This window comes from Scyliorhinus torazame, chromosome 10 (genome assembly GCF_047496885.1).
Source record: "Scyliorhinus torazame isolate Kashiwa2021f chromosome 10, sScyTor2.1, whole genome shotgun sequence".
NCBI classification, from domain to species: domain Eukaryota; kingdom Metazoa; phylum Chordata; class Chondrichthyes; order Carcharhiniformes; family Scyliorhinidae; genus Scyliorhinus; species Scyliorhinus torazame.
The window spans coordinates 402,891-418,590 of NC_092716.1; the positions used below are offsets into that span (position 1 = coordinate 402,891).

A 15,700-nucleotide genomic window follows, 5' to 3' on the forward strand; every position below is an offset into this window, starting at 1 on the left:
GGGAGGACAAGGCATCCATGGCTAACGAGGGAAGTCAAAGACAGCATTAGAGCAAAGGTAAAAGCATACAAAGTGGCGAGGATTAGTGGGAAGCCAGAGGATTGGGAAGTCTTTAAAAGCGAGCAGAGGACAACTAAAAAAGCAATAAGGGGGGAGAAGATGAAATATTAGTGCAAGCTAGCTAGTAATATAAAAGAAGATAAGAAGAGAATTGTTGATATATAAAAGGTAAGAGAGAGGCAAAAATAGACATTGGACCACTGGAAAATGTGGCTGGAGAAGTAACAATAGGAAACAAAGAAATGGCAGAGGAACTGAATAGTTACTTTGCATCAGTCTTCACGGTGGAAGACACCAGTGGGATGCCAGAGCTCCAGGAGAACCAGGGGGCAGAGGTGAGTGTAGTGGCCATCACAAAGGAGAAGATGCCCTGCTAAGACCTTCACAGTGGCTATCCGCATGCCTCTAAAATGTTGGGCCAAGGTTAGCGGTGGCGTAGGCGAGCACGGCAGCTGCAGCAAGAAGAGTTCCTGCCGGTGACCACGATTTGCGGCGATTTCGGGGATTTCCCCGAGTCATCACCCCCCCCCCCCGCCCCCCCCGACTATCGTCAGCCTTTGGGGCCGTCACGGGCAGCTAGCGGGGCCGGTTTAAAAACCGGCAAATAATCCCGCGCGGGTGTCGGGCAGCAGGGCCTGAGGCGCTGGGCCCCCCGCCGCGTGGAGTTGGGAGCAGCGGGGGCGGAGCTAAAAAGAGGCCGAGGCCAGGGCGCGATGTAGGTGGGGTGTCCCACATCGGATGGCTCCCACCTAGAATGAAGTAAGAAGGCTGAAGTCCAGTCCCAGGGGAGCTCTGGGGGAATGTAGAGGAGAAGAGAAAGAAGGTTTAAAGAAGTTTGGTGAAAGTTTTTTTTTTCACCCCTTTTCCCCTTTTTTTTAATGTGTGAAGGAAGAAAAATTGTTTTTTTCAAAAAAAAGAATAATTCACATTGATGAAGGACGGGAGGGCGGAAGGGGAGAAAAAAGAAAAGAAAAAAAAAACAATAAGCCGCTAAAGGATGCGAAGAGCAGCGTCGAAGAAAGGAGGAAATGCAGGTTCGCCGCTGAAGGAGAAGACGAGCAAAAGTGCTGACAGGATGGCGTAAGCCGAACCGCAAGGCGGGGCCGCACTACTTACAGAGGAAAGATGACCGAGGTGATGGCGGAGGAGTTGGAAAAGCAGTTGGCGAGGCACATGGAGGCCTTGAGGAAGGAGACGGTGGTCGCATTGAAGTCATTGGTGGAGGCAATCACCCCGGTGAGGGTGGCGGTGACAAAGGCATCGGCTGAGGTGAGAGAGCAGGGCGAGAAGATGAAGGAGGTGGAGGAGGCCGTGACACGACACAGCGACCAGGTCACCTCGATGGGGGACGAGCTGCGGAGGGTGGTGGAGGTCAACAGAGGACTCCGAGCAAAGCTCGAAGACTTAGAGAAACGCTCAAGGCGGCACAATTTGAGAATTGTGGGCTTGCCTGAAGGGACAGAGGGCCCAAGGCCAACACAATACTTTGTGAGAGGAGGGCTGTGATGTGTTAGGCAGGTAGGTTCGATGTGGACTGCACTCGATGCAGGGAAGTTAGAAACAGACGTCTAACGCTGGAGAAGATCCAACACTGTTTTATTCGACGATAGAACTGATATACATATTCAGCTGTGGGTCGACACTACACTGAACTGACTGGAGACCTAGTAGTAGCCTGACCAGACATACTAGCTACCGCATGGTGTTTGCACTGTGCTAGCTCATAGACTCTGACTGTCTCAGTGGCTGGGTCCCGAGAGAGCGGGATACCTAGTGCCCTCTGGCTTTATAGAGGTAGTGTCCTGTCTGGTGATTGGCTGCACTGTGTTGTGTGCTTACTGGTCATCCTGTGTGTCAATCACTGCCCGTCTGCATCTCATTATATACATGAGTGGATATTATGACAGGCTGCGGACGTTGGAGCCTGGATAGCAGGCTTCAGTGGGCCTGCGAGACGAGTGAGGCGGGGGGGGGAGGTATTGATGCTGGGAGATGTAGGGGGGGTTCTTGGGAGGGGGGGGAAGGGGTTCGATGTTAACAATGGACAGGGACGGGTCAGGCTTATGGGGCAGGGCTCGGTGGTGTGATGATGGTGGCTAAGATAGGTGCGTGGGGGGGGGGGTGAGAGACCCCCAGTAAGGATAGTCACGTGGAACGTGGGAGGACTAGGAGGTCCGGTCAAGAGGTCAAGGGTGCTTGCGCATCTTAAAAGTTTGAAAGCCGATGTGGCAATGCTGAAGGAGACTGACTTGAGGATGAAGGACCAGGGGCAAAATTCTCCCCCAACGGCGGGATGCCCGCCGACTGGCGCCAAAGCCGGCGCAAATCAGACGGGCATCGCGCCGGCAAAAAGGTGCGGAAGTCTCCGCATCTTTGGCGGCCTAGCCCCAACATTGAGGGGCTAGGCCGACGCCGGAGGGATTTCCGCCCCGCCAGCTGGCGGAAATGGCGTTTGTTGCCCCGCCAGCTGGCGCGGAAATGCGGCGCATGCGCGGGAGCGTCAGCGGCCGCCGAAAGTTTCCCGCGCATGCGCAGTGGGGAGAGTCTCTTCCGCCTCCGCCATGGTGGAGGCTGTAGCGGAGGCGGAAGGGAAAGAGTGCCCCCACGGCACAGGCCCGCCCGCGGATCGGTGGGCCCCGATCGCGGGCCAGGCCACCGTGGGGGCACCCCCCGGGGTCAGATCGCCCCGCGCCCCCCCCCAGGACCCCGGAGCCCGCCCACGCTGCCTGGTCCCGCCGGTAAATACCAGGTTTGATTTACGTCGGCGGGACAGGCAATTCCTGGGCGGGACTTCGGCCCATCCGGGCCGGAGAATCCAGCGGGGGGTCCCGCCAACCGGCGCGGCTGGATTCCCGCCCCCGCCCAATCTCCGGGAGCGGAGACTTCGGCGGGGGCGGGGGCGGGATTCACGGCGGCCAACGGCCATTCTCCGACCCGGCGGGGGGTCGGAGAATGACGCCCCAGGTGAGACGTAAAAAGGGCTGGGTTAGCCAAGTGTTTCCCTCTGGATTTGATGGAAGGGGTCAAGGGGTAGCGGTGCTGGTCAGCAAAAGGGTACGCTTCCAGATGGAGAAGGTGGTGGCAGATCAGGGGGATAGATATGTGATTGTGTCAGGGGCACTGGAGGGGAGATTAGTGGCGCTGTTAAGTGTATACGGTCCCAATTGGGACGATGTGGCATTCGCGAGGAAGGTGTTTGGGGCCATTCCCGACTTGGACACACATGAGCTGACTGGAACTTGGTGCAGGAGCCAAGGTTGGACAGATCACGGCCGCGCTCGCTGGCCCCATCAGGGGGGGCGAAGGCGCTGGCTGGGCTAATGGTGGAAATGGGAGGGGTGGACCCTTGGAGGTTCCTGCACCCAAGGGAACGGGAGTACTCGTTTTTCTCAGCGGTCCATAAGGTATACTCGCGGATCGACTTTTTTGTGGTGGGAAAGGCTTTGTTTGCTGGGGTCAAGGGGTCGGAATACTCTGCAATTGCAGTGTCAGATCATGCTCCACATTGGGTGGATGTGGTGCTGGAGAAGGGGTTAGCGCAGAGACCGGGGTGGAAACTGGATGTGGGACTTTTGGGGAACCAAGTGTTCTGTGAGAAAATTGAAAAGGTAATTAAGGAATATGTAGGTTTCAACTGTACGGGTGAGGTGTCGAAGGCAGTTGTCTGGGAGGCTCTAAAGGCGGTGGTGAGGGGTGAGATCATTTTGTTTAAGGCCAGGATGGACAAAGAGGAGAGGTTGGAGTGGCAGAGGGTAATAGATGAGATGTTGGAGGTAGATAGGAGGTATGCAGAAGATGGGGACCCAGCGAAGCTAGAAAAGAGGAAGGAACTACAGGCGAGCTTCGACCGACTGTCCACCAGGAAGGCGGTGCGCCAACTGAGACGAGCAAGGGGTGCAGTTTATGAACATGTGGCGTATGTTAGCAGGTCAGCTCCGGAGGGAGGCAGCGGCAAGGGAAATTCTTCAGGTGAGGGATAGGGCAGGGAAGTTGGTGGTGGCTCCGGAGCTGATTAACAAGGTTTTTGAGGCGTTTTATGAGAGGTTGTACAAGTCAGAGCCACTCGGGGGAGACCATGAGATGCAGGAATTTCTCGATGGGTTGGAGTACCCGAGGCTAGGGGAGGGGGACAGGGCTACATTAGAAGGAGCAATAGTGGAGCAAGAGATAAAGGATGCGATTGGGAGGATGCAGTCGGGGAAGGTGGCAGGGCCGGATGGGTTTCCAGTGGAATATTATAAAAAATTCAAGGATAAGTTGGCACCCCTGATGGTGGGGATGTTTGAGGAGGCGATAGGGAAGGGGGTGTTGCCGCAAACCTTGGGGCAGGCATCGATTTCCCTGTTACTAAAAAAAGATAAAGATCCGACGGCGTGTGGGTCGTATCGGCCCATATCACTTCTGAATGTGGACGCAAAAGTGTTGCCGAAGGTACTGGGTAGGCTGGAGGAGTGCCTCCCGAAGGTGATAGGGGAGGATCAGACGGGGTTCGTGAAAGGGAGACAGCTGTTTTCAAACATTAGGAGGGTTTTGAACGTTGTTATGGCACCGGCGGAAAGAAAGGAAACAGAGGTAGTTGTGGCATTGGATGCCGAGAAGGCGTTTGACCGGGTAGAATGGGGGTACCTGATGGCAGTTCTGGAGCGGTTTGGGATTGGACCAAGCTTTGTGAACTGGGTAAAGCTACTATATAAGGAGCGAGGGCGAGTGTCCGCACAAACAACATCAGCTCGAGTTACTTTTCTCTCCACCGTGGGACGAGGCAGGAATGTCCTATGTCCCCCCTGCTGTTTGCACATGCGATTGAGCCGTTGGCCATCGCATTGAGAAGTTCGGGAGCATGGAAAGGAATAGTGCGGGGGGATATAGAGCATAAGGTGTCCTTATATGCCGACGACTTGCTGCTGTATGTGTCGGAACCGAGTGCGTCGATAGTAGGAATATTGGAGCTACTGCGAGTATTTGGGTCTTTCTCAGGGTACAAGCTGAACCTGGACAAGAGTGAGCATTTTGTGGTGTCTCGGCCGGGGGTGGGGGCAGAGGTGGGGGGGATCCGTAGGGCAGGGACTCACTTTAGGTATCTGGGGGTGCAGGTTGCCCGGGGGTGGGGGAGGCTTTGCGGGTACATCACTAGTTTGGTGGGGAGAGTGAAAGCTGATCTGGCAAGGTGGGATGGTCTCCCTCTGTCACTGGCGGGTCGGGTACAGGCGGTTAAAATGAACGTGTTGCCGCGATTTCTGTTTATTTTTCAATGCCTGCCGATTTTCCTGTCAAAGGCTTTTTTCAGGGAGATTGAGGGAAGGATTACCTCGTTCATATGGGGAGGGAAGGTGGCCAGAGCGAGAAAGGTGCTACTACAGAGGGGAAGGCAGGCAGGGGGTTTGGGTCTCCCGAACCTGATGTACTACTACTGGGAGGGGAATGTGGAGAAGGTGCGGAGTTGGGTCAGAGGGGTTGATTCCCAGTGGGTCAGAATGGAGGCAAGTTTGTGCAGGGGGTCGGGATTGAAAGCACGAGCAACAGCGCCACTCCCGATAGCCCCGGGGAAATACTCAGGGAGTCCGGTAATAATAGCTTCATTGAAAATCTGGAGGCAGTTTGGCCAACACTTCGGGTTGGGGGCAGGGTCAAGGGAAATGCCGATTCGGAGGAACCACAGATTTGAGCCAGGGAGGTGGGATGGAAGTTTTCGGAAATGGGAAGAGAAGGGGATTAAGACGCTAAAAGATTTGTTTCTTAGGGGGCGGTTTGCAGGATTGAGGGAGCTGGAAGCGAAGTATGGACTGGAGCAGGGAGAAATGATTAGATACATGCAGGTGCGAGATTTTGCCAGGAAGGAGGTACAGAGCTTCCCGGAGGAACCGGCCTCCACATTGCTGGAGGAGGTGTTGATGACAAGGGGGCTGGAGAAGGGGTCAGTGTCAGCGGTGTACGGAGCTATTTTGGAAGAGGATAAGGCACCACTGGAAGGGATCAAAGCAAAGTGGGAGGAAGAGTTGGGAGAGGATATAGAGGAGGGGGTCTGGTGTGAGGTGCTCTGGAGAGTAAATGCCTCGGCCTCATGTGCGAGGTTGGGGCTGATACAGCTGAAGGTGGTGTACAGAGCGCACCTCACGAGGGCGAGGATGAGCCGATTCTTTGAAGGAGTAGAGGATGTGTGAGCGCGTTGCGGGGGGGCGCTAATCACATTCATATGTTTTGGTCCTGTCCAAAGCTAGAAGAGTACTGGAAGGAGGTGTTTAGGGTAATTTCCAAGGTGGTGCACGTGAAACTGGACCCGGGTCCCCGGGAGGCCATATTCGGGGTGTCGGACCAGCCAGGGTTGGAAACGGGTGCGGAGGCAGATATCATAGCCGTCGCCTTGTTGATCGCCTGAAGGCGGATCCTGCTGGGATGGAGAGCAGCCTCTCCATCCAGTGCCCTGGCGTGGCGGGGGGACCTGTTGGAATACTTGACCCTTGAGAAGGTTAAGTTCGAACTGAGGGGAAGGACGGAGGGGTTCTACAAGTCATGGGCACTATTCATTATGCACTTTCAAGGACTGGATAATATCGAACATTAGTTGGGGGGGGGGGGGGAATGGGTGGGAGGGTTGGGGGGGAGGGGGGCTGTGTATATTAAGGATGACTATAGGTAATCCCTGATTCCTTTTTGTCATTTGTTTATGTAAACATGCGGGCTAATGTTTGGGGGTTGGTGGGAGGATGGGAGCGTTGTTATTGTTATGGGGATTTACATATCTTGCTGATTATTGTTGTTGGTGGGTGTAAAATTGGGAGAAAATGTGAAAAAGGAGGAGAATGAAAATATTTATTTAAAATTTTTTTTTTTAATGTTGCCCGGCAGTTATGTCTGTTGGTCAGGCATCAATGGGGACATTGAGTGGGTAAGACTCACTGGGAAAGGCCGGGACGTTCATAGGTGAACCTCCACGCAGATTTAGCAGGACTGTTCCTGGGTTCTATGTTCCTTGTGGTCATAGATGCCCATTCGAAGTGGCTGGAGGTGTGCAAGATGGCCGCCACAATGTCCAGGGCCATGTTAGAGAAGCTCTGGGGAATTGTAAGCATCCACAAAACCCCTGAGGTTCTGCTGAAGGATAATTGGATGCTAGTAGTCGGTATTGTGAAGAGGACCGGTATTCGGACTGATCCATCCCTCCTCCAATGGTTTTGCAGAAGGGGCAGTCCAGACCATCAAAATGGGCTTAAAGAAACAATCCGCAGGGTCTATGGATATGCAGTTGGCGGGGTTCTTTTTAAATTGTCGCACAACGCCCCTTGTGACAACATCTCTGCAGAACTGTTGATGGGCCGCAGACTCGGAATTCAGCTAAGTTTCACATTCCCGAGTCTCGGTGGCAAAGTAGAGGCACAACAGGAAACTCAGAAACAACACCACAACTGGAGGGTGCCGGGGCACACACTTCACTCTGAGGATGCTGTCTATGCTGCAATTATGGGGATGTAGAGTTGTGGCTCCCAGAGCAAACGCGTCCCGTGTCTTATAAGGTCCGTGTTTAGGGGATGGTCCACCGCAAGCATTTGGACCACCCGATGAAGTGGGAACCCGAACTTCTCGATGACGGAACGACACCATTGGCATCTCTGCCACACCTGGAACCGCCTCTCAGCCCGGGAGCCAGCCGCCCGGGTCACATTGCCAAATCCAGCAGGAGGAAGATGACTCAGAATCCGACATGGAGGCAGAGGAACCCATTCCAGCAGGCGACAGCGTATCACTCTTCGGTGGTCAGCCAGGAAACGGCGATCAGCGAACCGCTACACTCCCGCGACCCTAAGTCACCTCAGGCAGAAGTACTGCCACGGGCAAAATGGCGCAGAAGGCCCCCACCATTGATGGTTAAAGGGGGAGTTTCAGACTTTGGTGGGGAGGGGTGTCGTAACCCCCATGAGGACCATGGGGAAACCATTATTGATCTCCCCATGGACCCGTGGAGTACAAACTCCCCAGATAGGGAGTGGAAGCCACCTGCCTGGTGTTCGTTATGTAGTGATATAAAAGATGGCCCAAAGCAGAGTTGAGACAGACTAGTCCTCCCAGCAAACTGAGAGCGAGATGCTCCTTTACGCAGACCATTGTGTATAGTTAAAATAAATTAATGTTCAATTTTCACCTGCTTCCTCAAGTTACTAAACTGTCCAAGCAACACAACACCTGACTTGAAACCATTGTTACAGTTGCTGGCCTTGAAAAGGGTCCAGAGAAGGTTCATAAGAATGATCTTCAGAATGAAGAGTTTGTCATATTAGGAACGGTTGAGGACTCTGGGTCAGTACTCGTTGGAGTTTAAAAGGATGATGGGGGATCTTATTGAAAGTAGAACCAGAGGACACAATCTCAGGCTGAAGGGACGATCCTTTAAAACAGAGATGAGGAGGAATTTCTTCAGCCAGAGGGTGGTGAATCTGTGGAACTCTTTGCCACAGAAGGCTGTGGGGGCCAAATCACTGAGTGCCGATAAGACAGAGACAGACAGGTTCTTGATTAATAAGGGGATCAGGGGTTATGGGGAGAAGGCAGGAGAATGTGGATGAGAAAAATATGAACCATGATTGAATGGCGGAGCAGACTCGATGGGCCGAGTGGACTAATTCTGCTTCTATGTCTTATGGTCTTATGGTTCCTTTATTATCAGTGGTCAAAATCCTGAAACTCCCTCCATAACAGCACCTTGAGAAAATCTACATAAACTCCAGAGGTTCAAGAAGATGGATCCCCACCATCCTTCCAAGGGCAATGAGAGATGGACAATAAATACTAGTCTAGCCAGCAACGTCCACTTCCTATTAACAAATACATTTTCTCCTCTCAATACTCCTTCTTCTCCACTCCTCAATTCGCTTTCATCTTGCACGTAACCAGAGAACATTAGAAGATTATGGAAAGTCTTTTGGCGACCTACAATCCAACATACTTTGTGAAACTGAGTGCACGCCGTCTAGTTAAGGCAAAATCTGTTAACATTTATCTAAAATTAGACCAGAGAGATGGATTGAGGAGATGGGAATAATAGGATTAGGAGAAGAGGGGAGTAAGTGTTTAATGTTCAAATAGAAGATCTGATAATTCAACTCGTCCAGTCTGTTTTTGTAATCATTTTACCCATCTTGACTGTAACACAAGATTTATTCATAGCGGGCCTTATCCCAACACACAGAGACACATTCAATTTGGCTAACAATTAATGGTTTCATTAGTCTTTGCTTTTTTATGGAACATGGACCATACTCTCTGACACAAACTAAACCAATAATTTGTTCCTTCAGATCCGAGCTGGCCTGGTCTCTCTGAGCCAAAGGATACTTGGCCCGTGCACAATTGTACAAGGAGCACTGGAAAATATTCTGAACAAAACAACTAAAGAGTTTTATGATGGAACGATCAGCTTTCTGAAGGTAATGCTGGGCTGCGCATTCTCACTGGACTCTGGACAGTCTCTGGTCAGAGTCATTCCAGCACAGAAGCAAGGAATTCAGCCCATTGAGACCATGTTGTCTGTTTGTAGAACAATCCAGTCAGCCCAATTGCCCAGTATCTCTGCAGCTCTGTAAGTGCAGCTGCGTAGTGGTGGGGAGGGGGTGCTGTGCAGTATTGTCACTGAGCTAATAATCCAGAGATCCAGGGTGATCCTCTGGGGGCCCGGGTTCGAATCCACCATGACAGATGGGGAAATTTGAATTCAATTTTAATAAATCTGGAATTAAAAATCAAAAGATGACCATGAAATCATTGTCGACTGTCATAAAGATCCACCTGGGAAATCTGCCAATCAGCCATCCTAACCTGGACTGGTCGATATGTGACTCCAGATCCATAGCAATGTTGTTGACTCTTAAATGGCCCAGCACCATTGCACAATGGTTAGCACTGCTGCCTCACAGCACCAGGCAGCACGCTGGCACAATGGTTAGCACTGCTGCCTCATAGCGCCGGCGACCCAGGTTCAATTCTGGCCTTGGGTGACTGAAGAGTGGAGTCTGCACGTTCTCCCCATGTCTGCGTGGGTTTCCTCCGGGTGCTCCGGTTTCCTCCCACAGTCCAAAGATGTGCAGGTTAGGTCGATTGGCCATGCTAAATTGTCCCTAAGTGTCCAAAAGGTTAGGTTGGGTTACGGGGATAGGGTGGAGGTGTGAGCCTAGGTAGGATGCTCTTTCCACAGGCCAGTGCAGAATCGATGGGCCGAATGGCCTCCTTCTGCATTGTAAGGATTCTATGATTCTAAGGCACTCATTCAAATGCACATTCAATTTCTTGGCAAGGTGGTTGAGCATTTCCACTTACCCCATCCTAGTGGGCAATGGGCTTCCCGGTCATTACCATTCACTGCTTTAAAAACATTTTCTTCCACATTCCCACTGTTTCTCTTCCACAAAATCTTGCACCATCAGTATTTGGAAACAGGTTTTCTTTGTCTGAGCCTGTCATTATCTGGTACACCTCTATCAAATCTCCCCTCAATCTGCTTTGCCCTAAAGAGAACAACCCCAGCTTCCCCAAACTACAATCCCTCATCCCTGGAGCCATTCTGGTAAGTTTGCTCTTCACCCTCTCAAAGGCACTGGCAATCTTCGCAGGTGGAGTTTCTCATGGTAGAGATGGCTTGCTGAATCTGCCGACCCTGCCAGATTTGATGCTGGTTCACATTCCTTGCCAGCGTCACCATCGGGGAACCCGCTGTGGGGTTCAACTTTGGTAAGACCGGTGGGAAGAGTTGGAGAATTCCGCACAGAAAGTGCTGTGGCCAGAACTGGATACAATACTCTATCATTGCAACCAAAGTAGAACTTTCTAAAGGTTCAGAATAGCTCCCCTGTTTTTCTGCTCAATGTCTCTATTTATGAAGCCCAAAATCCCAGGTGCTTTGCTAACTACACTCGAAATAGCTTCTGATACCTTTAACGATTTGTTATAACCTGCATGAGACTTACTGGATGGGAACAATCACCATCCCCGTGAGTCTCGCCAAATACCAGCTCCCCCGCTAAGGAGCCGAGATTGATCACGGTTTAAAATTGGTCAAGGATGGAATGGACAGACAGACCCGGCTGGGATCTGATGTAAATACCTTTAAGTTACAATAAATCAAAATCCCTTTTTCCTAAACTCGGTTTGTACTCCTTGTGGGTTCCAAAACTGGCGACGGGGATACAACTGGAATACTAACGCTGCAATGCTGTCAGGTAAACCACCTCCTTAGGTTGGAAAGTTTCTTTCTTTCAAAATGCCTCTGTCCAGAGCTGGGAGAGCCAGAGTCCAGGAGTGAGAAGGAAATGTGGGTGAATTCAGGATTGAGGGCACAGGAGTCTAGAGCAAGCAATGCAGGAACAAGAACTAAAACACGGCAAAGGCATATCAGAGTGACAGTTTGGGCTGAGTGTTTCTCAAAATGTTGGTGAGCAATCAAAGTATGAACATTTATTTGGACAAAGCGATGAATGGTAATTGGACAAGTAAAAAGAAAATGATTAAAGTTGGAATTAAGGCTGGACCAATTGTAACTTTTCTTTCCTCAGTACAATGCAGATCTGTGTTTTGATGCCCTCTCAATGGTTCCTGGCTTACAGCCAATCAGACCCTGTGGAGCCATGTACCTGATGGTGAGTTGGGTGGAACTGTATCTTGACGAAAGCTTTAGAATCTAAATTGTAATTTTATCATCTCTGATTCTCATTTATTAATTTTTTGTCGTCAGGTTGGAATTGATATGGATGAGTTTCCAGAATTCGAGAACGACATTGACTTCACTGAACGGTTGATTGCGGAACAGTCAGTTTTCTGTCTTCCTGCCACGGTAACTCCATTTCAGCTCAGACTCAAAAATAATTCTACAGTGAGGCTGAAGGAGACATTTAGACCCAGAATCCTGCTGTCCTTCAATGACACTCTCCCTCTCCAACAGGTTAATTTCTTGCTCAGGGCTCAGGTCTTTAAATAGATTGGATAAAAGAACATTACTGCTGATGCTGGAATCTGAAACGAAAGAGAAAATGCTGGAAAACCTCAGCAGGTCTGGCAGCATCTGTAGGGAGAGAAAAGAGCGAACGTTTCGAGTCCGATGACTCTTTGTCAAAGCACTGAATTAACAGGAACAAGCACTTTTTGCTTTACCACTTATCTTAGTGTCGTCTGCAAACTTAGGCACATTGCCCTTGGTCCCCAACTCCAAATCATCTATGTAAATTGTGAACAGTTGTGGGCCCAACACTGATCCCTGAGGGACACCACTAGCTACTGATTGCCAACCAGAGAAACAGCCATTTATCCCCACTCTTTGCTTTCTATTAATTAACCAATCCTCTATCCATGCTACCACTTTCCCCTTAATGCCATGCATCTTTATCTTATGCAGCAACCTTTTGTGTGGCACCTTGACAAAGGCCTTCTGGAAATCCAGATAGATCACATCCATTGGCTCCCCGTTATCTACCGCACTGGTAATGTCCTCAAAAAATTCCACTAAATTAGTTAGGCACGACCTGCCCTTTATGAACCCATGCTGCGTCTGCCCAAGATTGGTTGACCTTCCCTCACACTGACAGAACGCAGTGTCACCCTCCTAATGCGCTCACCTCCAAACTCCCCCTCAGAGGGGAGGTCACCAGGTTCACGTTTTCATAAATATAAAAGCAAATAACTGTGGATGTTGGAATCTGAAACAAAAGCAGAAAATACTGGACAATTTCAGCAGGTCTGACAGCCGCTGTGGAGAGAGAAGGGAGCTGAGGTTGAGTCTGGATGACTCTTTATCAAAGCTTTGACAGTCATCCAGACTTCTCTCTCCACAGACGCTGTCAGACATGCTGAGGTTGTCCAGTATTTTCTGTTTTTGTTTCATGTGTTTATAAACGCGGAGAGATTGAAATACGCAATGAGGGGAGAGGTTGCCAGGGTGCTCGGGAACGTTAGTAAATTGTTAATATATTGAAATGAGGTTCACGACCCACCTGGACGAGAATGTTGTTATGTCACGGTGGAGGGTGGGAAAATCAGAAAGCGAGATCTCGTCAGTGAGAATCTCGGTTTCCTAATCTTGCAAGATTTTGAGGCCATGTCGCCATATGTGCTCATGTCTAATATAACTCAAAATCACTCCCTACATGTCTGAGAACTAATAAGGGAGCAGGCGTATTAAACTTAGTAAAGAGAAATGATATGGGGAGGGCGGTGGATGTTGTTTACAAAGACTTCAGTAAGGCCTTTAACAAGGTGCCTCATGGCAGACTGGTACAAAAGGTGAAGTCACACAGGCTCAGAGGTGAGGTGGTAAGATGGATACAGAACTGGCTCGGTCACAGAAGGTAAAGGGTAGCAGCAGAAGGGTGTTTTTCTGAATGGAAAGTTGTGATTAGTGGGTTCCACAGGAATCTGTGCCGGGGCCTCTGTTGTTTGTGGTGTACATAAACGATTCGGAGGAAAATATAGCCGGTCTGATTAGTAAGTTCGCGGATGACACTAAGGTGGGTGGAGTGGCAGATAGTGTTGAGGATTGTCAGAGGATACAGCAGGACAGAGATAGGTTGGAGACTTGGGCAGAGAAATGGCAAATGGAGTTTAATCCAGACAAATATGAAGTAATGCATTTTGGTTGGTTTAACATAGAGGGGAAATATACAGTAAATGGCAAAACTCTTAGGAATATAGCGTTGAGCGTCATTGGTCTCAGTGAGGTAGCGCAATGTCTGACAGAATAACACTCTGAATCAATAGGCAAGTAAATCTTTCTTTATTGCTAATGCTTAATCACACACAGTTACATATAATTGCTTGCTGGCTTTAAGGCTCACATCTCAAAGCATAAATAACATACTATCCATTCAAGGCTTGGCCAGGGGCTTGATCGGCAGTTGCATCCGGTCGCTGAGTCATGCTCAGGTTCTTTGTTCCTTCTGTGACAGTTGATCCCGGGTTGCCAGTGACTAGTGCCTCCCAATGTCGATTCTTTTACTCTTTCTTCAAGATAGTCCGTTTGCACATCTGTCATGTTAGCTGATGGTGGTTGGCTATTTCCGCACGGCCAAGCAGTTGACCGCTTTCTGGACTACTTCCTCTTATCAGAGGTTGACATAATGACTTATCTGGTTTGACAGGACATTACATTGTTCAGTCTTATGACCTGCAAGGTCAGCAGATGACGTTTTGGTCCAGTACAGCCTTACTCAAGCCCTGAGCCTTCAATGGAAAGTCAGAGAGATCTGGGCGTGCAGGTCCACAGATCTTTGAAAGTGGCAACACAAGGGAACCTAGAAGAGATTGCTGGACCTTTGGCTTTGATTTTTATGTCATCATTGGCTACAGGAATAGTGCCAGAGGACTGGAGGATAGCAAATGTGGTCCCTTTGTTCAAAAAGGGGAGCAGAGACAACCCCGGCAACAATAGACCGGTGAGCCTCACGTCTGTAGTGGGTAAAGTCTTGGAGGGAATTATAAGAGACAAGATTTATAATCATCTAGATAGGAATAATATGATCAGGGATAGTCAGCATGGCTTTGTGAAGGGTAGGTCATACCTCACAAACCTTATCGAGTTCTTTGAGAAGGTGACTGAACAGGTAGACGAGGGTAGAGCAGTTGATGTGGTGTATATGGATTTCAATAAAGCATTTGATAAGGTTCCCCACGGTAGGCTATTGCAGAAAATACGGAGGCTGGGGATTGAGGGTGATTTAGAGATGTGGATCAGAAATTGGCTAGCTGAAAGAAGACAGAGGGTGGTGGTTGATGGGAAATGTTCAGAATGGAGTACAGTCACAAGTGGAGTACCACAAGGATCTGTTCTGGGGCCGTTGCTGTTTGTCATTTTTATCAATGACCTAGAGGAAGGCGCAGAAGGGTGGGTGAGTAAATTTGCAGACGATACTAAAGTCGGTGGTGTTGTCGATAGTGTGGAAGGATGTAGCAGGTTACAGAGGTACATAGATAAGCTGCAGAGCTGGGCTGAGAGGTGGCAAATGGAGTTTAATGTAGAGAAGTGTGAGGTGATTCACTTTGGAAGGAATAACAGGAATGGGGAATATTTGGCTAATGGTAAAGTTCTTGGAAGTGTGGATGAGCAGAGGGATCTCGGTGTCCATGTACATAGATCCCTGAAAGTTGCCACCCAGGTTGATAGGGTTGTGAAGAAGGCCCATGGTGTGTTGGCCTTAATTGGTAGAGGGATTGAGTTCCGGAGTCAGGAGGTCATGTTGCAGCTGTACAGAACTCTGGTACGGCCGCATTTGGAGTATTGCGTACAGTTCTGGTCACCGCATTATAGGAAGGACGTGGAGGCTTTGGAGCGGGTGCAGAGGAGATTTACCAGGATGTTGCCTGGTATGGAGGGAAAATCTTATGAGGAAAGGCTGATGGACTTGAGGTTGTTTTCGTTGGAGAGAAGAAGGTTAAGAAGAGACTTAATAGAGGCATATAAAATGATCAGGGGGTTAGATAGGGTGGACAGTGAGAGCCTTCTCCCGCGGATGGAAATGGCTGGCACGAGGGGACATAGCTTTAAACTGAGGGGTAATAGATATAGGACAGGGGTCAGAGGTAGGTTCTTTACGCAAAGAGTGGTGAGGCCGTGGAATGCCCTACCTGCAACAGTAGTGAACTCGCCAACATTGAGGGCATTTAAAAGTTT

The 15,700-nt window shown here is 49.9% G+C and overlaps 1 protein-coding gene across 1 annotated transcript in view; it reads left to right on the forward strand.

Moving 5' to 3' along the window:
- The window catches only part of tat (tyrosine aminotransferase), a 231,511-nt gene that overhangs the window by 124,393 nt on the left and 91,418 nt on the right, over positions 1-15,700 (forward strand). Inside the window, exons 9-11 of the mRNA XM_072517709.1 lie at positions 9,351-9,479; positions 11,598-11,681; positions 11,777-11,875. Coding sequence (XP_072373810.1) covers positions 9,351-9,479; positions 11,598-11,681; positions 11,777-11,875 — 312 coding nt within the window. The remainder of the gene's footprint in view (positions 1-9,350; positions 9,480-11,597; positions 11,682-11,776; positions 11,876-15,700) is intronic.